The sequence below is a fragment of the Hyperolius riggenbachi genome, chromosome 1, assembly GCF_040937935.1.
Source record: "Hyperolius riggenbachi isolate aHypRig1 chromosome 1, aHypRig1.pri, whole genome shotgun sequence".
NCBI classification, from domain to species: Eukaryota; Metazoa; Chordata; class Amphibia; order Anura; family Hyperoliidae; genus Hyperolius; species Hyperolius riggenbachi.
In genome coordinates, this window is record NC_090646.1 from 523,942,631 (window position 1) to 523,968,464 (window position 25,834).

A 25,834-nucleotide genomic window follows, 5' to 3' on the forward strand; every position below is an offset into this window, starting at 1 on the left:
GTTGCCTGACTCTCCTGCTGATCCTGTGTCTCTAATACTTTTAGCCACAGCCCCTGAACAAGCATGCAGATCAGGTGCTCTGACTGAAGTCAGACTGGATTAGCTACATGGTTTTCAGGTGTGTGATTCAGCCACTACTGCAGCCAAAGAGATCAGCAGGACTGACAAGGAACTGGTATTTTTTTTAAAAGGAAACATCCATACCCCTCTTAGTTAAGGTTCCCTTGAGGCCTTATTTACAGTGGGACATTGCGTTGTAATGCGACATTAAAGTCACAGCACAGCATTACAACGCAATGCAAGAAAAAGGTGGTAACGCACATTAATGCTGCGTTACCGTTACAAACAGCAGGTACAGTAAAGCATACAGGCAATGAAAAGTATGCTTTCCTGTACCCGTTAACGTGTGCATTTAAAGTTAAAACACTGCAAGCAGGGAGTTACCAAAACGCTACACGTTACAATGCGACGCTAAAGTCACACTGTGAGTAGGCTTACCAGTGCAGTGCGGTAAGCTGTGTTATAAGAGTTTATAACGTAGTTCTGCAACATCCCACTGTGAATAAAGCCTCAATGTAGGTAGTTATATTTGTATATCGTTCATTTTTATTTTTTATAAGTTTTTGTATTTTTTTTGCTATTGCTTTTACCATTTTTAATGTCTATGAATTTCCTTCTGTTTTTACACTTTTTACCTATTGTATAATTGTTGGGTTCTTCTGCATACCTGTATTGTACGGTAGCTGATATTCTTTGACCTGATTGCATTACCTAGACATAGAACAACCTATTTTCCCCAGTGACATGCTACACTATATCTGGATTCCCTTCTCCTTATTGTTTTTATCCAATTTTACATTCCCTTTCACGGATTCTATTTTTATGTGATAAAGAAACAATTACCCTTTTGTGAGAGTTCAGTACAAAACCTACGGTATGTCTTATGAGTTGTGGTCTAGAAATTGGGTCAGCCTATTTTTTGCTTTCTCCATTTTTTTCTTATCAATGAGCCCTATGGAGACGTACAACCTAATTTCCATGTCTCTGGGTACTGGTGACAGGTTTATTTTGTACACAATTCCTTGTCCTACTGTAACGGAACTTGTGTTATTTAAAGTCACACATAGTTATGTCCATCTTTAGAATGAAATATGACACTATGAATGAAAGGTGATCTTGATCCTTCTTACAAATCATACTCAGACAATATTGAACATTTAACCTAAGATATCAGACTGACAGATCTGGCCACTGTGATCCGTTAGCACTCCCTTCTTGCTCCACATTGGCGAATTATAAATTATATTGACATTCTTTCCTGTCTGCTTTAAAACATTTTGGGTAGACAGTGTGATGTCACTGTTGTCATGGCCAGGAACGTGCACTGAGCTGCCGGTGCTAGATATCTATATTCAGGCATCCTGGGGAACAGTAAAAATTCTTTTTAATGCCTTTATTTTATATCATGCTACTGAAAAAAATATGTAGCCTTCTCAAATGATTCAAATAATGCTTTTTTTTGCAACCAAAACAGCACTATATCATTTGGTAAATGGAACACCCCAGAATTCTCAACCTTATACTTGTGCAATTGACTGATTGTACTACACATTTTTTTTACCAACGTTTTCGTGTTAGCAACCCCCCCCCCCCCCCCCCACACACACACACGTGGTAACTGAATGGTCATAAAGCTGGTTTAGCCCTCCTAGCCTTCCCTCGGACTGTTTAAAAAAAAAGACTACCTTAGCTTTCCTCCCCCATAGCTTCCCTACAGCTAATGTGGCCACCAATCACCTTCGGTACTCCAGCTCTATAACATAGTGAGTGTGACCACCATAACCCTCTACTTCCACCCCATAAAAAGTGCAGTCACCATCACTCCATAACAAGTGCTGCTATGAATCCCCTCCTCTGACAACAAGAGTTTTCACCATTTCCCCTCCCCTTTAAAAGTGTGGCCAGCATAACTCTCCTACAGCCACAAGTACAATAATTTAGATGCAGCTAGCAAGACCTCTCCCCATAATACGTGAAGTCAGTATTGGTATTATTATTATTATTGATTTATAAAGCGCCAACATATTACGCGGCGCTGTACAAAGTAATAACCTGTGGCCAGACCCCCCCCCCTATACACACACACTGTGTGTGTCCAACTTGTCCCCCTCCCTACTAACTGCCCAATGAGTAGAATAGCTTCGATTTCTTCCTTCCCTCTCATCCCTTTTGCTTATCAGCAGAGAAGCAGAGCATTGTAGCTGGAATCTTAGCTCTTCCAATGCTAAGTTCAGTCCATCCTTCTCTGCTGCAGCCACCCGTTCTCCTCTGCCTATTGGGCCAAAATCATCCTGCATGTCACATGGCAGAATACCAAGACAGAGGCTGAAGATTTTTGGCAGCTGCAGTAGAGGATGGATGGCAGACCCGGTGCTGCATGAATTAAGATCTCAGCTCCCCTGCTAATGAGGGATAGAGAGGCAGCCGTCATAGAGTATCAGGGGATGGAGGAAAAGAAGGGGAAAAAACGCTTCCCCAACCTCTCTCCCCCCCCCCCACCCCCCTCCATTTGGGCTTCTCTGAACTTGTGAGGCCTTCTCCTCTGGTGGTAGTAATGCCACTGGCCTAGACAATGGGTTCTGCAGCCAATCTACTGAATGATAGATCTTGGATGATTTGCCAAAAGTTAACTGATTTAACAGAAATGTTGTGGATTTGCCTATCATCTGCTCTCTGCAATTGTGGGAAATATCATCCATTAAGAATCAGACTCAGAAAGTCACATGTGCGCATCCACATAGACAGCAACATACTTTTTTTTATGCTTAAATGCATTCTGGCTTTTGTTTTGTACCCTCCTTCAATATTGTTGACTTTCTCAGAGATCCTCAGCAGGCATAGTTTTTAGGAATGTTGACTGACACACCCGTGTAAATGCAGAGCTGTAGGAAACCCCCAGTGTGAGGTTGTTGAAAAGATTTCATATTTTTACTCTTACAAAACACATGAAAGAGTTGTTTCTCAGCAGACCTGGGTTCATGTTGTGCTTTGCCATGAAAAATCTCTTTAAAGTGTTGAACCGAAGACACACAGCACTTTTCACATAGTTTTTACTCACTTTAGTGATTTGAATTCATTGTTAATGTACTGTATTTGGAAAGGTATGCATTCTAGTATAGCAAATTAGAATATTTTTCATGTTGCATGACTTGCATATGTGCTGCTATTAGTATGCAGAGCATTTATAAAGTACTAGTAGACCTAAACCCGTTTAAAAACGGGCTCTAGGTCTGTCACAGCTGCCGCCACCTCCACATGTCAGCTCGCGCCCGCCGCGCGCACAAAATTGCTGCACGCACACGCCCTTCGCATGCACATACATCCACCCACCCGGCCCCCTGTCCTCGTCCTCCCCCTGTCCCGACGGCTGTTCGTACACATGCGCAGAAGCACAAACGCACGGACCCAGGGACAAAGGAGGACGCAGCTACACTTGGATATTGCAAACTTCTCAAAATATTGTTTCAGGCTCAGGAGATATGAGAGGAGTACAGGTACGAGGCATGTCGCCTGGCGGGCATTGGCACCCAATGTCTTGGGCAACATGACTGTACAAATGCGTCGATAGCTTGCAGCTTAGCAAAGTGTTCTGTTGCTATGCAAGAGGGCTGATGGAGTAGTACGAGAGTGACATCACGTCGTGGCTGGGGTGGGGAAAACAATGCTATCAGACAGCAATCTGCTGAAATGATCTGCCGAGCCAACTGCTGGCCGAGGTATCAACTTACATTGGGGACAGCTGTAATCATGCTAGAATGTCAGAGGCAGTCTTATCGGCCACCTTGGCCTAATTTCATTGTTCAGTTACTGCAGTGCATCCCTTGCCCATAAAGTTCACCAAGTGGCCAGGTCTGGTACAATGGAGGGAAGGGCACAGTAGTGGCATATTGTGAACACATCTGTACTGCACTGCTAATTAACCTCTAGTGCAATTGCAGTTAATTCTTTGCAATTGTAGACACCCACATACATGGATCCTAAAGATATCTAGAGGCATGCTATGCCCTATACATGCAGACATGATCATGCTGCCTTACCTGATAGTATACTGAACAGGACCACTAGCTTGAGTGCTTCTGTTTTTTGAATCGAGGATAGTGGGAACTGGGGAGCTGTAGTTTCTACTCTGATTATGCCATTATAAAAACAGCTGATTACAATTATTGTCTGGAAGGTAAAGATGAGCAGTTTTTGCCTGGACTGACCATGAATATTTTATATTATAGTTTATATATTATCATTTGGCTACTTTGAGGTCATCAGTCCACTCCTTTGTTTTATGACATTGATCTCTCTATTGAAATGTAGTGTAAAAATACAGTAGAATGTTGATTGTAAACCAGTAGAGCAGTCTGTTTTAGTACAGTGTCCTCACTAGGATAGGGAAACACTGAGTTCATCGACCAATCATTTGGATTATTAGCATTGATCATATGCCAACAATATGAATTATTACTTTCAATGCTATGTTGGCCGGGTATAGACTGGTTTGCACAACTGAAACCATGATTGTAATTACTATATGTCCCTGTGCTTTGTGACAACTATATAACTGTAACTGACTATTTTTGCATTATGTAATGAAATTTGAAAAACACATCATATAAGCTCATTATGCTGTTTTCTAATCTCACTTCTAGGGTCTAAAACCCATGGATTCCAATGGTTTAGCTGACCCATATGTGAAGCTGCATCTTCTGCCTGGTGCTAGTAAGGTAATGTACAAAGGGTACTGTCCTGTTTAGAAGGCGGGTAGGAGTTTGTCTGTGAAAGGTTTGTTGTAAAGGTGGGGTTTGTGGTTGCTCCTAATGGGGAGGTGCTCTAAGTACGTAAAGGGTAATGTCAGCACTTGGTTAGGAGGAGAGTAAGGATGAGGCGGGGCTTAAAAGCTGGTGGTACAAAGGGTTAATTTTTCTGCTGCTGGAGCGAGTCAGGTATTTGACGTAACACATCCAACAGTGCCTCAGGATTTGCACTGCAATCCTTATTATGAATGATGGAGTTCTGAATGCATGTGTCTGTGTGAGGGGCTTTCAGTAGGCTTAGGGTAGGTTTAGAAGTTGTGAGCACCTTGGCTATACTATTCCTTGGCATAAGTCTTCTGACTGTTATTTAAAAATGGCTTATAATAAATATTTGAGCTAATGAATTAATATAGACCTCTCTGTTTGTTTTGAGATTTAAGGCTTTTTTTCTAGCAATCACTTCTCATGGTGTACTGTGCAGGGTTTGCAAAGCACCCTATACGGATCTATGGCACCTAGCGGTGTTTGGATGAGTCTCTTTACATGGTTTGTGATGAGATGCAGGGTTGCTGATGCTTTAGGAAGGAAGTCTGTAATCTTTTGGTAATATTTGAGTGAGACAGCTGAAGGGGTGCTGCAGCTCACTCTTTCCATTATTGCTAACCTAGAATGAGATGTGAGGGCTTCTGTGGCACCCCTAAAACTGCAATAATTCCACATACAGGACTGCGCACTCCAACTTCTAATGGCCTGCAAATACATAAACCGCTCCATACTGCAATACTGCAATCACAATTCAAACTTCAACTCAAACCACACGCTGTCCAGTGTTCCATGTGTACCACAAGTGTCAGAACACCTTGATGAAAATCTCTCACAGGTTCAGATAACTTCAAATGTTTTAATTGACAAGTCCTCCATAAAATCAAAACCTAAAACACAGCATAGCATAAAATCCTTTAAAATTGGGACTGCCCTGCGCTCAGTGCGCACTTACGTCTCCTCTCGTTTACAAGCACATCAATAGACAAACAGGGGTGTCTGCCTTCCAGTCTGGAAAACGGCGTCCCGTCTCCTTTCTGCACTCCTACCGCGGCTTCCTCTCACTCAATGGCTGCCCGATATCCTCCGTGATGTCAGACGCACTGACTCCACTCCCTGATTTTATGGAGGCTTTGTCAATAAAAACTTTTGAAGTCATCTGAACCTGTGAGCGATTTTCTTCTGGATTTGTCAGAGCTGTGGTTGGCAATAACACCCTAGACCCCCCTTCTCCCTTAGGTGGTTTACATCTGGTGAGCAGATACAGCATATATTAGTGTGGTGAAAGATGTTTTGACACGTGGTACACACAAAGAATACTGAACACTGGAACACTGAGTTGAAATTTGAATTGTGATTGCAGTATTGCGCTACATGGAGCGGTTTAGGTATTTGCAGGCCATAATTAGAAGGTGGATTGCTCAGTCCTGAATGTGGAATTATTGATGCAACTGGAACTCTGACAGCGAACCCATGGTGCTATATGTGTGTATCATTCTAGAAGGAACTGAGTTTAATATGATTGCATACTAACCAGCAATACTAAATACTGTGTATAATATTAAAAGGAGTCGTGACTATTATTGAGTGGCGCAGCCCGGTTACAGATACTTTTACCCCTAAATAGAGTTGGGCCGAACGGTTCGCCTGCGAACGGTTCCATGCGAACTTCCGTGGTTCGCGTTCGCGTCCCGCAGGCGAACCTTTGCGGAAGTTCGGTTCGCCCCATAATGCACATGGAGGGTCAACTTTGACCCTCTACATCACAGTCAGCAGGCCCAGTGTAGCCAATTAGGCTACACTAGCCCCTGGAGCCCCACCCCCCTTATATAAGGCAGGCAGCGGCGGCCATTACGGTCACTCGTGTGCCTGCATTAGTGAGAGTAGGGCGAGCTGCTGCAGACTGTCTCTCATAGGGAAAGATTAGTTAGGCTTAGCTTGTTCCTGGCTGCATACCTGTTCTGTGAACCCACCACTGCATACCTGTACTGTGAACCCACCACTGCATACCTGTTCAGTGAACCCACCACTGCATACCTGTTCTGTGAACCCACCACTGCATACCTGTACTGTGAACCCACCACTGCATACCTGTTCAGTGAACCCACCACTGCATACCTGTTCAGTGAACCCACCACTGCATACCTGTTCAGTGAACCTGCCACTGCATACCTGTTCTGTGAACCCACCACTGCATACCTGTTCTGTGAACCCACCACTGCATACCTGTTCTGTGAACCCACCACTGCATACCTGTTCTGTGAACCCACCACTGCATACCTGTTCTGTGAACCCACCACTGCATACCTGTTGTGTTCAGTGAACCTGCCACTGCATACCTGTTCTGTTCAGTGGACCCGCCACTGTATACCTGTTCAGTGGACCCGCCACTGTATACCTGTTCAGTGAACCCGCCACTGCATACCTGTTGTGTTCAGTGAACCTGCCACTGCATACCTGTTCTGTGAACCCGCCACTGCATACCTGTTCTGTTCAGTGGACCCGCTACTGTATACCTGTTGTGTTCAGTGAACCCGCCACTGTATACCTGTTCTGTTCAGTGAACCCGCCACTGCATACCAGTTCTGTTCAGTGGACCCGCTACTGTATACCTGTTCTGTTCAGTGAACCCGCCACTGTATACCTGTACTGTTCAGTGGACCCGCTACTGTATACCTGTTCTGTTCAGTGAACCCGCCACTGCATACCTGTTCTGTTCAGTGAACCTGCCACTGTATACCTGTTCTGTTCAGTGAACCCGCCACTGTATACCTGTTCTGTTCAGTGAACCCGCCACTGCATACCTGTACTGTTCAGTGGACCCGCTACTGTATACCTGTTCTGTTCAGTGAACCCGCCACTGCATACCTGTTGTGTTCAGTGAACCTGCCACTGTATACCTGTACTGTTCAGTGAACCCGCCACTGCATACCTGTTCTGTGAACCCGCCACTGTATACCTGTACTGTTCAGTGGACCCGCTACTGTATACTTGTTCTGTTCAGTGAACCCGCCACTGTATACCTGTTCTGTTCAGTGAACCCGCCACTGCATACCTGTTCTATTCAGTGGACCCGCTACTGTATACCTGTTCTGTTCAGTGAACCCGCCACTGCATACCTGTTGTGTTCAGTGAACCCGCCACTGCATACCTGTACTGTTCAGTGAACCCGCCACTGCATACCTGTTCTGTTCAGTGAACCTGCCACTGCATACCTGTTCTGTTCAGTGAACCCACCGCATCAGTGCGCATACCTGTGCAGTTAAGTGAACCCACCTACCTACGTGAGTGCAGGCAGTGTGATATACCACTCCGTGCATACCCGATATGGACAAAACCGGTAGAGGAAGAGGTAGTGCCAGAGCCAGAGGAAGGCCACCCGGCAGGTCTGCGCGAGGTCGTGTAAATGTAATTTCGTGTGGACCTGGCCCACAGTACAGTGCTCGGAAGAAGGCACGTCCCATCACCTCCCAAGATTGTCAGGACGTAGTTGAGTATTTAGCGACACAGAACACCTCATCTTGCTCAGCCACCAGCGCTACTACTAGCACCACTTCCGCTGCATTTGACACTTCGCAAGAATTATTTAGTGTTGAAATCACTGATGCACAGCCATTGTTGTTACAGCCAGATGAATTTTCACCAGCTCATATGTCTGAGTTACGCGGCAACACTATGGATGTAACGTGTAAGGAGGATGAAGGACCTACTGATGGTGCATGTTTGGATTTGTCTGAGGCAAGCGAAGCTGGGCAGGATGATTACGATGATGACGATGATAGGGATCCTCTGTATGTTCCCAATAGAGGAGATGAAGGGGGGGACAGTTCAGAGGGGGAGTCAGAGAGTAGTAGGAGGAGAGAAGTTGCTGAAAGAAGCTGGGGCAGCTCTTTGTCAGAAACAGCTGGTGGCAGTGTCCGGCACCATGTATCGCCACCTATGTACAGCCAGCCAACTTGCCCTTCAGCATCAGCTGCTGAGGTCCCCATAGTGCCCACATCCCAGGGTGGCTCAGCGGTGTGAAAATTTTTTAATGTGTGTGCCTCAGATCGGACCAAAGCCATCTGTTCGCTCTGCCAACAAAAATTGAGCCGTGGAAAGGCCAACACTCATGTAGGGACAAGTGCCTTACGAAGGCACCTGGAGAAAAGGCACAAACAGCAATGGGATGGCCACCTGAGCAAAAGCAGCAGCAGCACACAAAAGAAAAGTCACCCTCCTTCTCCTCTTCCTCCTTCAGGTGCATCATCTGCTTCTGCCGCTTTCTCCCTTCCACCTTCACAGGCACCCTCCTCCACTCCGCCTCTGCCCTTGAGCGCTTCCTGCTCCTCTGCCCACAGCAGCAGTCAGGTGTCCGTGAAGGAAATGTTTGAGCGGAAGAAGCCAATTTCGGCCAGTCACCCCCTTGCCCGGCGTCTGACAGCTGGCGTGGCGGAACTGTTAGCTCGCCAACTGTTACCATACCGGCTGGTGGACTCTGAGGCCTTCCGTAAATTTGTGGCCATCGGGACGCCGCAGTGGAAGATGCCAGGCTGCACTTATTTTTCGAGAAAGGCCATACCCCAACTGCACCGTGAAGTTGAGAGGCAAGTGGTGTCATCTCTTGCAAAGAGCGTTGGGTCAAGGGTACACCTGACCACTGATGCCTGGTCTGCCAAGCACGGGCAGGGCCGCTACATTACGTACACAGCCCATTGGGTCAACCTGGTGGTGAACGATGGCAAGCAGGGCGCAGCGGACCAAATTGTGACACCTCCACGGCTTGCAGGCAGGCCTCCTGCCACCTCCTCTCCTCCTGCTACATGCTCTTCGCTGTCCTCCTCCTCCTTGGCTGAGTGGCAGTTCTCCTCTCCAGCTACACAGCCCCAGCTCCGCAGGGCCTATGCTGCATGCCAGGTACGACGGTGTCACGCCATCTTAGACATGTCTTGTCTCAAAGCGGAGAGTCACACTGGAGCAGCTCTCCTGGCTGCTCTTAAGAAACAGGTGGATGAGTGGCTGACCCCGCACCACCTGGAGATAGGCAACGTGGTGTGCGACAACGGCAGTAATCTGCTTGCCGCTTTGCATATGGGGAAGCTGACACGCATACCCTGCATGGCACATGTCATGAATCTAGTTGTTCAAAGATTTGTGGCAAAGTACCCTGGCTTAGCGGATGTCCTGTAGCAGGCCAGGAAGTTCTGTGGGCATTTGAGGCGGTCTTACACAGCCATGGCACGCTTTGCGGAAATTCAGCGGAAAAACAACATGCCGGTGAGACGCCTCATTTGCGATAGCCCGACTCGCTGGAATTCGACCCTGCTCATTTTCTCCCGCCTGCTAGAACAGAAGAAAGCCGTCACCCAGTACCTCTACAACTACAGTAGAATGAAACAGTCTGGGAAGATGGGGATGTTCTGGCCCGACAACTGGACACTGATGAAAAATGCATGCAGGCTCATGCGGCCGTTTGAGGAGGTGACCAACCTGGTGAGCCGCAGTGAGGGCACCATCAGCGACTTAATTCCCTACGCTTACTTCTTGGAGCGTGCTGTGCGTAGAGTGGCGGATGAAGCTGCGAATGAGCGTGACCAGGAACCGTTACGGCAGGAACAGGCATGGGACCAATTTTCATCAGACCCAGCTGTTTCCTCAACACCTGCGGCAGCACAGAGGGGGGAGGAGGAGGAAGAAGAGAAGTCGTGTGCAGAAGATGAGTCAGACTCAGAGGATGATGAGCAAGGTGTTTCTTTGGGGGAGGAGGAGGAGGAGGGGACGGCGGCAGGAGAACACCCGCAGCAGGCGTCGCAGGGGGCTTGTGCTGCTCAACCTTCCTGTTGTATTGTTCGTGTCTGCGGGGAGGAAGTTGACTTACGTGACGTCACTGAGGAAGAGCAAGAGGAGATGGAGGGTACTGGATCCGACTTTGTGCAGATGTCGTCTTTTATGTTGTCCTGCCTGTTGAGGGACCCCCGTATAAAAAACCTCAAGGGGAATGAGCTGTACTGGGTGGCCACACTACTAGACCTTCGGTACAGGCACAAAGTGGCGGACCTGTCACCAACTCACCTGAAGGTGGAAAGGATGCAGCACATGCAGAACCAGCTGTCAACTATGACAATGCCTTTAAGGGTGATGTGACAGCACAACGCCAGCAAGGTACCACTGCCACTAATCCTCCTCCCGTGTCCACGCAGTCAAAGACAGGATGCTCCAGCGATCTCATGGTGATGTTGGACATGCGGACGTTCTTTAGTCCAACGCCTCGCCGTAGCCCTTCCGGATCCACCCTCCACCAACGCCTGGAACGGCAGGTAGCCGACTACCTGGCCTTAAGTGTGGATGTAGACACTGCTGTGAACAGCGATGAGGAACCCTTGAACTACTGGGTGCGCAGGCTTGACCTGTGGCCAGAGCTGTCCCAATTTGCCATCCAACTTCTCTCCTGCCCTGCCGCAAGCGTCCTGTCAGAAAGGACCTTCACACAGCATGTCTGTCTGCAGGCCGCTTGACTACCTTCTCCGCCACCACCAACAGGGTCCGGGACTCCAGGCGGATTGCTGAATTTTTTAGGCCGCTGCTAGCAGCGGCCGCTGTAATAATTTTTCTGGTGCGTGTACATGACTGCCTAATTTTTCTGGCTGCACTGCGGGCAGCTGCAACAACAAAAGAAAAGGCATGTACATGCGCCCATTCCCCTTCGTGATCATTACCTTGCCGTGGTGAAGGGGCTTGCGTATCACAATGAAGCAATGACCGGCGCCTAGATGAGTGTCTCGGGGGGCACACAAAAGATAAGGTCGTTGCTTCATTGTGGTCAGACCAAATTTGATCAGCTGGACAGTCACTGTTCTGTCATTCACCTACATCAGCCAGGCGACCATATGGGCTGTAAAGCCACCAAAACCTGCACTCTCGCCATGGTGCGCACCAGTCCAGCACGGCCGTCACTACACAAACAGCTGTTTGCGGTGCGTTACACGGTGAATTTGGTGTGTCAGTGTGAAGCAGTACCTTAATTACACTACCTGATTGATGTATACACATGCAAGATGTTTTAAAGCACTTTAGGCCTGTCATTTAGCATTCAATGTGATTTCTGCCCTTAAAACACTGCTTTGCGTCAAATCCAGATTTTTCCCGGGGACTTTTGGCGTGTATCCCACTCCGCCATGCCCCCCTCCAGGTGTTAGACCCCTTGAAACATCTTTTCCATCACTTTTGTGGCCAGCATAATTTTTTTTTTTTTTCAAAGTTCGCATCCCCATTGAAGTCTATTGTGGTTCGCGAACTTTAACGCGAACCGAACGTTCCGCGAAAGTTCGCGAACCCGGTTCGCGAACCTAAAATCGGAGGTTCGGCCCAACTCTACCCCTAAAGCTACAACTGTACTTCTCCTAGTACACTGCATCAAACAGTAAAGAACTGTTCTTTAAATGTAACTTGAAAAGTTTTTTGACATTTTTTCTTTATGGTTCTAACAATAATTATTAAAACATTTTAAAACTACATGTTCATGTGAAATATTAATACAATTTTTTTTTGTTAACTAAGGTAGTGTATTCTTTTGGTAAAAATGTCAACAGCAGCGTTGGAGGCAGATTTTAGTTCTAGCTTGGATCACACTAATCTCAGCAGTTAGTAAGGCTGCATATTACTACCTTAGCAGTGCCATAACATTAATTTCTCATTTTTCGGACTTCTAGCTTCACCTCACCCCACATTGCCAATACCCAGCTTCTGCTTTGTGTGCCTGTTGGTGACAATTAGCAGAGCTCCTATAAAATTTATTTAAGCAGTAGTTTAGAATACATGGGCCTATATGCAATTCACTTATTTCATGAATTCTCTCCTAGGTCATAGTTTCACAATTTGTAAATAAACTGTCTTATAGTGTACCAGCACGCAAGAAAATTTTGACAGTACCTAGTCACCTATTTTTTGGTACTTTTTCAATTGCAGGGTGATAGAAAATTATTTTAAAGTGAAGATGAAAAATTATCTCCTATGAGAAAACGCAGGAGAAAAAGTGAATTGCATATGGGTCATGGTTTCTTTAAGAAAGTCTTTAGACTAAACTTGGGTAGGATCAAAAAAGGAGAAACTCTGACATTCTCTGTTGATGTGCACAATTACTAATGAAAATCAAAAACTGCACAGATTTCTCTACATTGCCTCTATTTAATTTTCACTATCTCATTCTTCTGCTTTCAGATATTTCCCGTTTGTAAACATTTTTTTTAAGAAATATAGGTGCTTTGTTAATAATTATTCAGGTTTATTTAGACGCCTTTTATGTTTTTCTAATAATAATTTGGAAAACAGAACCCTTATTTCATCAACCTTGAATTTTGTTTGGAATGGAACTCCTTGTAAAACGTGAATTTATTTTATGCATTCAGGCAAACAAACTGCGCACTAAAACCTTGAGAAACACTCGTAATCCGATCTGGAATGAGACCCTCGTGTACCACGGTATCACGGATGAAGAGCTGCAGAGGAAGACTCTGAGGTAATAAGTTCTGTACCTCTGTTGCACTTTCATAGCGAGATTCTGGAGATTCAGCATTAATCCTCACTGAGGCAGCAACACGACCATAATAATGGGATAATAACAGTGAAGTGATCTGCTCTTCATTAATTTCCCAGAAAAGATAAACTCTTTCTTCAAACAAAATTAGTTTCACGGCAAAAAAGTGGTTTTATACTATTATTGTAGATACTGGAAGACATGAACAGACTGGGAACAGTGTGGTAAGGGTTAAATGCTTTATACACTGTAAAGGGAGGAACTGTAGTTGCAGTGCTATCCACAAAGAGTGAAGTGGGAAGAGATAGTCTGGGTCAGAAACGGGAAACTTGGGCCCATGAGCCATAGGCGCCAATTTAAATGAGGACAATGTGGGGAAATTTGGGCGCTCAATAAATATGATGAGGCTATCCGCAATGCAAAATACGGCTACAAATTTGCATTGAAGGTGACCCCGGTGCCTACATTTCCCCACATTGCCGGTATTTAAATAGGCATCTATGGCGGCGCCAGAAAACTAGCATTTTTTTCACTGGCCAATTGCAGTGTGTGTTAAGGATAGGTGTGGGGGAATTTAAGGTTAGCTGTTTAGCTGCCGGGGGGGGGGGGGGGGGGGGGCAGTAGTGGTTCAGAGTGAGGATAGGGCTAGGTTTGGCAGTAGTAAAATATCAGCATCTATTATCAGTTATTACTATCATCATTAGCACTGCAACACTAGAATATGGGTAAATTTACTGATGTTTTACTATTGGCTATTTCTGATTGCCAACATTTCTGAGCGCTCTTTTTTTTTCATGTAACCTCTGGATCAGTTGATCTGCTCTGTTTGAAAGGAAAGCACTCCCACTCCCCTAGCAATTAAGAGTTAGTGGATGCTCCTTGCCAGAAACCACACACACACCTTCAATATGTGTATTGCAAAAAGCAAAACTTGGTGTATTTGCCTTCTTAAAACCGAAGGAAATCTGCAATAATTCAACTATAAGTGAACATTTGCGATTACCCACAATGCACTGCTACTGAATATGCAAATTATCCCTTTTCGCCCTTGGTAAGCCAAGCAAGCATCCAGAACCGCTGGTGTATTATTATTATTATTATTATTTATTAGATTTATATAGCACCAACATATTACGCAGCGCTGTACAATAAATACGGTTACAGACAATGATAACAGGGGTGACAGAACAATACAGGTAATAGACAATAGATACAACAATACAGGTAATAGCAAAAAGATACACAACACAATGCAGGCAGTAGTACAATGCCAGATCATAAACTGGAGTGGTAGTGGTAACAAGTTCCAAATTCTGGGTAAAGTGCACACAGTCATGTATGATACACAAGGGGAGAGGGCCCTGCCAAAGGCTTACAATCTAGAGGGAGGGGTTGTGACACAAAAGGAGGGGGTGCAGCAAGAAGTTATTGGCAGAAAGGATTAGGGCAGTGTTGATTTGATGTAGGCCTCCTTGAAGAAGTGAGTTTTGAGTGCTTTTTTGAAGGAGTTGAAGGTGGGAGTGAGCCTGATGGGCAGTGGGAGAGAGTTCCACAGGATGGGGGCAGCTCTAGTGAAGTCCTGCAGTCGTGCATGGGAGTGCGAGATGCTTGGGGTGGTTAAGAGGAGGTTGTTGGAGGAGCGAAGTGGGCGGCCAGGTGTATATCTGCTGACCAGGTCAGAGATGTAGCTTGGGCAGGACTTGTGTAGGATTTGTAGGCCAAACATAGGACCTTGAAGCTAATTCTGAAGTGAATTGGAAGCCAATGAAGGGATTTGCGTAGGGGAGTCGTGGAGACAGAGCGGTGGGAGGAGTAGATGAGTCTGGCTGCTGCGTTCATGATGGATTGTAGGGGGGCTATGCGGTTTTGAGGGAGGCCGGACAGGAGTGAGTTGCAGTAGTCCAGGCGGGAGATGATGAGGGCATGGACAAGGAGTTTGGCAGTGTCTGGGGTCAGGAAAGGCCGGATCTTGGAGATGTTGCGTAGGTGGAAATAGCTACGGTTTGGATGTGGGAGGTGAAGGAGAGGGCAGAGTCCAGGGTGACACCCAGGCAGCGGGCTTGTGTGGTTGGGTGAATGATTGTGCCATTGACAGTGACGTAGAGGTCAGTGGGGGGTGAGGGAGCACGGGGTGGGAAGATTAGGAGTTCAGTCTTATCCAGGTTTAATTTTAGGAACCTGGCAGACATCCAGGATGAAATTCGCCGAGAGGCCAGAGGATACCTTCTCCATGGTGGTGGTGGAGAGGTCAGTGGTATGGAGGTAAATCTGGGTGTCATCTGCATACAGGTGATAGTTGAAACCCAGAGAGGAGGTGAGTTTTCCGATGAAGGTGGTGTAAATGGAGAACAGCAGGGGACCAAGAACAGAGCCTTGGGGGACTGCAACTGAAAGTGGGATGGAGGTTGAGGAGGAACCATTGAAGGAGGTCTTGAAGGAGCGATTTGAGAGGTAGGAGGAGAACCATGCTAGGGCAAGGTCTTGGATACCCACAGATTGCAGGGACTGGAGTAGCAGGGCGTGATCGACAGTGTCGAATGCTGATGAGAGGTCTAGGAGGAGAAAAGGATAGTGTATTTTCCTTCGGCCTTGGCAAGCGTGAGGTCATTGACGACCTTGGTGAGGGCAGTCTCGGTGGAGTGGGCTGGCCGAAATCCTGATTGTAGGGGGTCAAACAGGGAGTTGGAGTCAAGGTAATGGGTCATGCGTTGGTGGACTAGACGCTCCAGGAGTTTAGATGCAAAGGGTGTATACCAAAAAGTACGTGCAACTTTCTGCATTGCTAATTGATGAAAAATTAAATTTAATGTATTAAAAAATGGAAGGCTGAATTTAAAATGAGTAAATGATAAATTTGGATGGATGTAGGTGTCCATGTTGTAGGCGTCTTTAGTTTTAGTTCCTGAAACTTTCCCATTTGGATTTTTTTTGTGTTTTTTCTTTGGGAGTAAGAGCAAAGGCCTGTTGAAATAAGCAATGTTGCTGAGTGAGGCTTGTTGCTTGATGCAGTTATGGGATGCATTGGATAGTGGTATGTCATGGCCCCATCCAATTCCCATTCCCAAAGCCATAATGCAGACAGCAGGAATTTTTCTCTCCTCATCACCCACTTTGTGAGCTGATGGAAACATTATTGTAAATCGAGTGCCTGGGTAGCAGCAAAGAGGCACACCGTAATGTGCACTGCTGGGCCCTAAATTTGTCTATAGTTTGGCTTCAAGGGTTTTGTGCATATGGGATTGCTTCCAAACATTGATAGAGGGGTGAAGATATGTGGAAAGTAATGGAAGAGGTTGTAAAACCTTATATAATCCCCATTGTGGGGAAGTCAGACAAGTCAATGGGAAATGCCTGAAAGTAAAATACTTTTTTGGAATGAACTAACTCTTTGATGTACTGTATATGGAAAACAAAAGCTTGCTTTCTTAAAACAGAAAGTATTTGCAATAATTCAGGTTGGAGTGCGCTCCGAGATATCTCCCAGTGCATCACTGCTGAAATATGCAAATTATTCATTGATGTCTCTGTAAGCTAAACACACCTCCAGATCCGTTGGAATGCAATGGTGTGTCAGCTTGTTAAAGCGGACCTGAACTCAGAACGTCCTCCATGCTCTAAAAGATACACAACAGCATAATAACCTTCAAACAAAAAACATTTATTTGTTACAGCTGATACAAATCCTAAAATACATCTGCACTGTTTTTACTTCCTGATTCATGGAAGCAGACATATTGTTAACAGCCTGTGCTTTCAAATGAGCTTATCTGCCATCTCTGCCATGGCAGTCATGTGACAGAGGAGAGATTAAATAACAACTTGTGATTAGACACACAGGCTAAAATCTCTAAATACATACAGGGTGCATTTCTCTCTGTTTTCCTTCTGTCCTGTGCAAGAGTTCAAGTCCAATTTAAATATACAGAGCCACACTAATCCAACATGCATACAGACTGTTTCAAATTAGTTGATCCTCATCAGTACATGCAGAGGGAGGGACAAGGTCCTCCAGCACCCAAGGCTGAGACACGAAAGTGCGCCCCTCCGTTCCCCCCCCCCCCCCCCCAGCCATCACACAATGATTGCTATTTGCTAATAGACTAAGAGGTGACCCAGGGCCCTCAAACCCCCCAACACCTTAATCTCTAGTTATCTGGCTTGCAGTCACTGCCATGTATCCCCTTTTCTTATTACTCTCTGCTTCAAACACAATAAGGGAATAATAGCTTAGTGAGTTTGGTGACCCCTTCTATGCTGTGCCCTGAGGCTGGAGCCTCTCTCGCCACTGCCTTTGCCCGGCCCTGAGTACATGGCATGGATTAATGTGGCCTTATGGGGTAGCACTTGAAACACCAGAGTAACAGAGTACCCAGCAAGCTCATGGTAAACCAGAACTCATTGGAGTATGTAAGGGGTTACAATGGACCAAAAAGCCCTCTTACTAAAATGCTATGGAAAACAAAAGTTTGGTTTCTTAAAACAGAAAGTATTTGCGATAATTCAGGTTGGAGTGATAGTGATGTATATGGTGAAATATATGTAACTGTGTAAACATTCTGTGCATTACATAAAGTCGATTCATGCAACTTACTAAACTCAATGAAACGGTAATTCTACGCTGTGTTCACTGTCACTTTATGTCGTTCAGAATCTCAGTCTGTGATGAGGACAAGTTTGGCCACAATGAATTCATAGGAGAAAGCAGGTTCTCTCTGAAGAAGATAAAACCCAACCAGAAAAAGAACTTCAATGTGTGCCTAGAGCGGGTGGTACCGGTATGTTGCTGAGTCACTCTCCGCATCCATGTGCGTTGCTTTGCATGACTCCTACTGCAGTTGTGATGCAAAAATTACAGTATGCATTTTTATATAAATGTTACCTTTATTCCCTATTTTTTTTCAAGTGAAATGCGACCTTAAATACCTATATATAGGTTTAAATTAATAGATAATAAATGGAAGAATAGACTACGTATGTTGAATGTCTGCGCTTGTGTATGTGGTGCACACAGCTGTCTGGCGCCATTGCGGGTCCCATACATATAGTCCTTTTTTGCCACTTCATAGGATTGCCACTAGATTTCCCTCTAAGAGCTAAAAGATGTCTAATTAACATTGTTGTTTCTTCGCAGATGAAGCGTGCTGGGACAACTGGATCAGTAAGGGGCATGGCTCTATATGAGGATGAAGTAGGTCCTTATTTGCACTTCTTTACATACAAGAATGTAGCTGTCTGCTTTTGCATGGCTCCAATCTGTAAATACATATTTATGAGATTGTATTTCTCCTAAGTGTGTATTTCTCACATATATATTTTGGACATTCTTGATAAGGATCAGGGATGCTCATTAGGATTCTACGGAATTGAAATTTCCACATTTCCGATCAGAAAACATAAATCAGAATTCCGTGGAAATCCGATTTAACGCAACTCTGTAATTTTAGCCCAATCACAGAACTCGGAAGCACTGAACCAATCAGAGAATGCAGATTTTTTTTTCTGCTAAATTTTAATTGTAGACCAATCACATTTTCATTCTCCTGTTGATGCAGACGCAATACTGTCAGAAACAGTACAGTATGATGCTCTGCCTCTAATTGTTTAGGTCACTGGTCCAGTATGAGCATGCAGATCAGATGCTGTGACTCTACTGGCTGCATACTTGTTGCAGGTGTGTGACTCAGAAACAACCAAAGCCTAAAGCTCAACATGACAGCCAGGCAACTGGCACTGTTCATAAGGAAATGAAGACGGCAGATGCAGTATTTCTCTCACTTCCGGTTCTCTTTAATGACTAATACATTCCTTTCATGTCTTCAGGGTAGTTGTGGGGAATAATATAATAGGCTGGCCCGCTCATTCCATCACTGTCACCCATGAGGGCTCTGGCAACTGTTACAGTAGGCTTATAATCAGGCTCCTGGTCACATCAGTTCAACACACAATTCTGCAAAAAAAAATAAAATATAATAATAAAAAAAAAATCCTTCAAATACAAATGCTTAGGGGATAATTGCCAAGATAAATATTGAGGTTTTTCTGGTGCTTTAGTTGCAGGTATTTACATAAGAGTATATGCAGTGTCTTCCTATCAGAAAGTCTAGATAGTAATATGGCTTTGCCCTCGCATAACCCTGCCTGCAGGTAGCTGAAAACCACAGCTGTAACACTATGCTCCCCATTGACCTCAGTACCTCTTCTGCTGATTTCCCTCTGTGGTAACTTAGACCTTTTTCTGCTGCATCTCTATGACTTTTGTATGATTATCGTTCATGCAGAGACCACAGAATAATACTTGTAAGTGTAAATATAGAAATGGATATATACTAGACATTATTGGCCCTACATGTGTGGTACGTTACAATGGCTGTGCTTCTGGTAGGCTGCTATCTTGGCCATGCTTTACATGTTGTTTTACTAATGCACAGTGTTATCTCAGTTTGCTGGACACAGAAGAAAGGCTACAATCTTGCTTTTTCCAAATTCTGAAAAAATAGTTTAGTTGCAGAGCTCATAAGTAGTGTTGGGCGAACACCTAGATGTTCGGGTTCGCGAACGTTCGCCGAACATCGCCGCGATGTTCGGGTGTTCGCGCCGAACTCCGAACATAATGGAAGTCAATGGGGACCCGAACTTTCGTGCTTTGTAAAGCTTCCTTACATGCTACATACCCCAAATTTGCAGGGTATGTGCACCTTGGGAGTGGGTACAAGAGGAAAAAATTTGAAAAAGAGCTTATAGTTTTTGAGAAAATTGATTGTAAAGTTTCAAAGGAAAAACTGTCTTTTAAATGTGGAAAATGTCATGTTTCTTTGCACAGGTAACATGCTTTTTGTCGCCATGCAGTCATAAATGTAATACAGAGAAGAGGTTCCAGGAAAAGGGACCGGAAACGCTAACCCAGCAGCAGCAGCAGCACACGTGAGGGAACAGGAGGAGCCGCAGGAGGAGAAGGCCACGCTTTTTGAGACACAACATCCCAGGCCTTGCATGAGGACAAATAGCGTGCGGATATAGCAATGCTTTTTGCCGCCATGCAGTCATAAATGTAATAAAGATGAGAGGTTCAATAAACAGGGACCGGAAACGCTAACCCAGCAGCAGCAGCAGCACACGTGAGGGAACAGGAGGAGCCGCAGGAGGAGAAGGCCACGCTTTTTGAGACACAACATCCCAGGCCTTGCATGAGGACAAATAGCGTGCGGATATAGCAATGCTTTTTGCCGCCATGCAGCCATAAATGTAATAAAGATGAGAGGTTCAATAAACAGAAACGCTAACCCATCGCAGATGGTCATTGTTCATGTTACTTGGTTGGGGTCCAGGAGTGTTGCGTAGTCGTTTCCAATCCAGGATTGATTCATTTTAATTTGAGTCAGACGGTCTGCATTTTCTGTGGAGAGGCGAATACGCCGATCTGTGACGATGCCTCCGGCAGCACTGAAACAGCGTTCCGACATAACGCTGGCTGCCGGGCAAGCCAGCACCTCTATTGCGTACATTGCCAGTTCGTGCCAGGTGTCTAGCTTCGATACCCAATAGTTGAAGGGTGCAGATGGATTGTTCAACACAGCTACGCCATCTGACATGTAGTCCTTGACCATCTTCTCCAGGCGATCGGTGTTGGAGGTGGATCTGAACGCTTGCTGTTCTGTGGGCTGCTGCTGCATGGGTGTCATAAAATTTTCCCACTCCAAGGACACTGCCGATACTATTCCCTTTTGGGCACTAGCTGCGGCTTGTGTTGTTTGCTGCCCTCCTGGTCGTCCTGGGTTTGCGGAAGTCAGTCTGTCGGCGTACAACTGGCTAGAGGAGGGGGAGGATGTCAATCTCCTCTCTAAAGTCTCCACAAGGGCCTGCTGGTAGTTTTCCATTTTGACCTGTCTGACTCTTTCTTCAAGCAGTTTTGGAACATTGTGTTTGTACCGTGGATCCAGAAGGGTATAAACCCAGTAATTGGTGTTGTCCAGAATGCGCACAATGCGTGGGTCGCGTTCAATGCAGTCTAGCATGAATTGAGCCATGTGTGCCAGAGTCCTGCCAGAATCCTCATCATCCTCTTGTGAGCGTTGTGATAGTTGTTGTGATGCATCATAGTCGTCACCTTCTTCCTGGTCTGCTTCTGCTGACCATTCGCGCTGAATTGTGGAAGTCCAACGTGCACCGCTCTGGCCCTCGTCAGTGGTGGCAGGAAATTCCTGCTCCAACTCCAGCTGTTCCTCCTCCTCTTCTTCGTCATAGCTGCTGGGGCCAGCGTTTCCTGAGGCGGATGGCCTGATGTTGGTACCATCACGCTGATCGTTTTCTCCCTCAGATTCCCCCAGTTGCATCATGACAGCTGTTTCCTTGAATTTCAAAATCGACCTCTTCAGTAAACACAGCAGTGGTATGGTAATGCTGACTGAAGAGTTGTCACTGCTCACAAGCAACGTGGATTGCTCAAAATTTTGGAGGACTTGGCAGAGGTCCAACATGTTGGCCCAATCGGATCCACAGAAGCTTGGCAGCTGTCCGGATGCGCCTCGGTACTGCGCCGTCATGTACTGGACCACTGCACTCTTCTGCTCGCAAAAGCGGGCTAGCATGTGCAGCGTAGAATTCCAGCGCGTAGGTACATCACACAGCAAGCGATGGTGGGGGAGATTGAAGCGCTCCTGCATCTTGGCGAGTGCCCCCGAAGCAGTACTGGAATTTCTGCAATGTTTGGCCACTCGTCGCACCTTCAACAGAAGATCGGCCACGCCTGGGTATGTCCTCAGGAACCGCTGAACTACTAGGTTCATCACGTGCGCCAGGCAAGGGATGTGTGTCAGCTTAGCCAACCTTAAAGCGCGAATGAGATTACTCCCATTATCACACACAACCATGCCCGGTTTCAGGTCCAGCGGTGCCAGCCACAAATCCGTCTGTTCCTTTATTCCCCTCCAAATTTCCTCCCCTGTGTGCTGCTTATCCCCAAGGCAGATCAGCTTCAGCAACGCTTGCTGACGCATGCCAACAGCTGTGCTGCACTGCTTCCACGATCCTACTGCTGTTGGGTTAGCGTTTCCGGATGAGGTACAGCTTTGAGATGCGTTGGAGGAGAAGGAGTCAGAGAGGTAGGTGCTGCTGTTGTTATCCAGTGGGAGGGACGGCGGTGCAGCTGTTTGCGGCGTGGGCAACACCCGCGCCGTAGCAGGTGAGGAATCGCTGCCAGGCTCCACAAGGTTCACCCAGTGCGTGGTAAGGGAGATGTATCGACCCTGGCCGAACGCACTCGTCCAGGTGTCAGTGGTGAGGTGAACCTTGCAGGCAACGGCATTCTTCAAGCTTCGGGTTATTTTGCTGACCACGTGCTCATGCTACTCAGGCACTGCAGAGCGCGCAAAGTGGTAGCGGCTGGGAACCACGTAACGTGGGATGGCCACTAAAATCATGCCCTTGAAGCTGTTTGTCTCCACCACTCGATATGGCAACATTTCGCAGGCCAGAAGCTTGGCTATGCTGGCTGTTACTGCCACGGCCCGGGGGTCATTTGCTGGCAATTTCCTCTTGCGCTCAAACATCTCCGACACAGACAACTGAACCGTAGCGCTGCACACGGAAGGGCTGTTGGTTGTTGTGTTTGATGAACACTGGGAGACCTCAAGAGCACTACTCCGGAAAGTGACAGTGTCAGCGTCGTCTGATGTTTGTGAATGTTGTGAACCACGCAATGGCTGGGCTACTGCTGCTGCTGAGGCGGGTCTGGTGGTGAGTCTGGTGAACCCAAGGGAGGCAGTGTTGCTGGTACCCTGTCCTGCCACGTTTGCCCACAGAGTGGGATGTTTGGATAGCATGTGGCGGCTCATGCTGGTGGTGGAGAGGTTGTTAATACTTTTCCCCCTGCTCAGGCGGGTCTTGCACACCTTGCAAATCGCCATGGTAACATCCTCAGTGCAGTCTTCAAAGAAAGCCCAGACTTTGGAGCACCTGCCTTGCTGGCGATTTCTGTTTGCTCCTCTTTTGCCTCTCACTTGAATTTCCAGCTTGTGGTGCCTGAAATTGCACGCCGCCTAACTTGTGGCACAAGGCGAACTCGTGCAGCAGTAGGTTCTTCAACAGACTCATCTGTGCTGCTGCTACGACGGCGATGTTCTCGTTCACAAACAAAATCTGGGTCTCTGTCCACATTGTCCATACCCTCCTCTTCCATCTCCTGAAACTCGTCATATGTCATTGTGGGGGGCCGCCGCCGTGGAGTAGAGCTCCCCAGAACAACCTCTGCGCAGCTCACTCCAACGTCGTCTTCCAGATCTTGTCGGCCGACCTCCTGCAATTGCAACCCCTCCTGCCCAACTTGCTCTGGGATTTGGGTTTCCGAGTCCTCCTCGGACTCGCCTTGTATTTCAGTGCGCGGTGCATTTCCCACACTTAATGGTTGTGAATCCGGGCACAAAATTTCTGGCTGTTCCTCCATTGACCTTTGAAAGGTGGAAGTTTGTTGGGCTGGGAATAGCTCCTGCGAATACCCCATTGTGTCCTGAGGTAATTCATCGGACTGGTTATCTGGCAGTTGTGTGCGTGGTGTCGCTGCCGGTTGTGTCAGCTTTGTGCCCACTGGCTCCTTGTAACTGGCTGAGGACTCGGACCTCGTGCGTGATGTGCTGGTGCTGCTTAACCCACTGCTGGACGCTTGAGAGGTCATCCAAGTAATTATCTGGTCCTGTTCTTTTGGATTTGTGAGGGTTGTTGTCCTGGACAACATGGGCGGTATTGAGTGGGTTTTCTTGGGTGCTCCCCTGTGGCCTGTACGTGAACCGTCAGGGGAAACACCTCTTCCCTTGCCCCTCCCTCTTTCACCGGATTTCTTCCTCATTTCACTTATCCTTAAAGTACACGCTGACTGGCAGCAGTACAGTGGCAGTACAGAAATGCTATACAGTGGCGGGTGAGCGGTGTACTACTATTCCCAGCAGCGACACAGAGCACAATGCTATACAGTGGCGGGTGAGCGGTGTACCACTATTCCCAGCAGCGACACAGAGCACAATGCTATACAGTGGCGGGTGAGTGGTGTACTACTATTCCCAGCAGACACAGAGTGGCAGTAAACAGAATGCTATATAGTGTGGCTGATCGAGGTACACAGAGTGGCAGTAAACAGAATGCTATATAGTGTGGCTGAGCGAGCGGTGTACTACTATTCCCAGCAGACACAGAACAATAAACAGAATGCTATATAGTGTGGCTGAGCGGTGTACCACTATTCCCAGCAGCGACACAGAGCACAATGCTATACAGTGGCGGGTGAGCGGTGTACCACTATTCCCAGCAGCGACACAGAGCACAATGCTATACAGTGGCGGGTGAGCGGTGTACCACTATTCCCAGCAGCGACACAGAGCACAATGCTATACAGTGGCGGGTGAGCGGTGTACTACTATTCCCAGCAGACACAGAGTGGCAGTAAACAGAATGCTATATAGTGTGGCTGAGCGAGGTACACAGAGTGGCAGTAAACAGAATGCTATATAGTGTGGCTGAGCGAGCGGTGTACTACTATTTCCAGCAGACACAGAACAGTAAACAGAATGCTATATAGTGTGGCTGAGCGGTGTACCACTATTCCCAGCAGCGACACAGAGCACAATGCTATACAGTGGCGGGTGAGCGGTGTACCACTATTCCCAGCAGCGACACAGAGCACAATGCTATACAGTGGCGGGTGAGCGGTGTACCACTATTCCCAGCAGCGACACAGAGCACAATGCTATACAGTGGCGGGTGAGCGGTGTACTACTATTCCCAGCAGACACAGAGTGGCAGTAAACAGAATGCTATATAGTGTGGCTGAGCGAGGTACATAGAGTGGCAGTAAACAGAATGCTATATAGTGTGGCTGAGCGAGCGGTGTACTACTATTCCCAACAGACACAGAACAGTAAACAGAATGCTATATAGCGTGGCTGAGCGAGGTACACAGAGTGGCAGTAAACAGAATGCTATATAGTGTGGCTGAGCGAGCGGTGTACTACTATTCCCAGCAGACACAGAACAGTAAACAGAATGCTATATAGTGTGGCTGAGCGGTGTACCACTATTCCCAGCAGCGACACAGAGCACAATGCTATACAGTGGCGGGTGAGCGGTGTACCACTATTCCAAGCAGCGACACAGAGCACAATGCTATACAGTGGCGGGTGAGCGGTGTACCACTATTCCCAGCAGCGACACAGAGCACAATGCTATACAGTGGCGGGTGAGCGGTGTACCACTATTCCCAGCAGCGACACAGAGCACAATGCTATACAGTGGCGGGTGAGCGGTGTACTACTATTCCCAGCAGACACAGAGTGGCAGTAAACAGAATGCTATATAGTGTGGCTGAGCGAGGTACACAGAGTGGCAGTCAACAGAATGCTATATAGTGTGGCTGAGCGAGCGGTGTACTACTATTTCCAGCAGACACAGAACAGTAAACAGAATGCTATATAGTGTGGCTAAGCGAGGTACA

At 46.7% G+C, this 25,834-nt stretch overlaps 1 protein-coding gene across 3 annotated transcripts in view; it reads left to right on the forward strand.

Annotated features, from left to right (window-relative positions):
* RPH3A (rabphilin 3A) overlaps positions 1-25,834 on the forward strand; it is a 521,629-nt gene that overhangs the window by 468,496 nt on the left and 27,299 nt on the right. For all 3 annotated transcript variants that reach the window (XM_068245917.1, XM_068245908.1, XM_068245925.1), the window contains 4 exons: positions 4,701-4,775; positions 13,232-13,341; positions 18,008-18,134; positions 18,491-18,547. In XM_068245917.1, the coding sequence (XP_068102018.1) occupies positions 4,701-4,775; positions 13,232-13,341; positions 18,008-18,134; positions 18,491-18,547 (369 nt within the window). The remainder of the gene's footprint in view (positions 1-4,700; positions 4,776-13,231; positions 13,342-18,007; positions 18,135-18,490; positions 18,548-25,834) is intronic.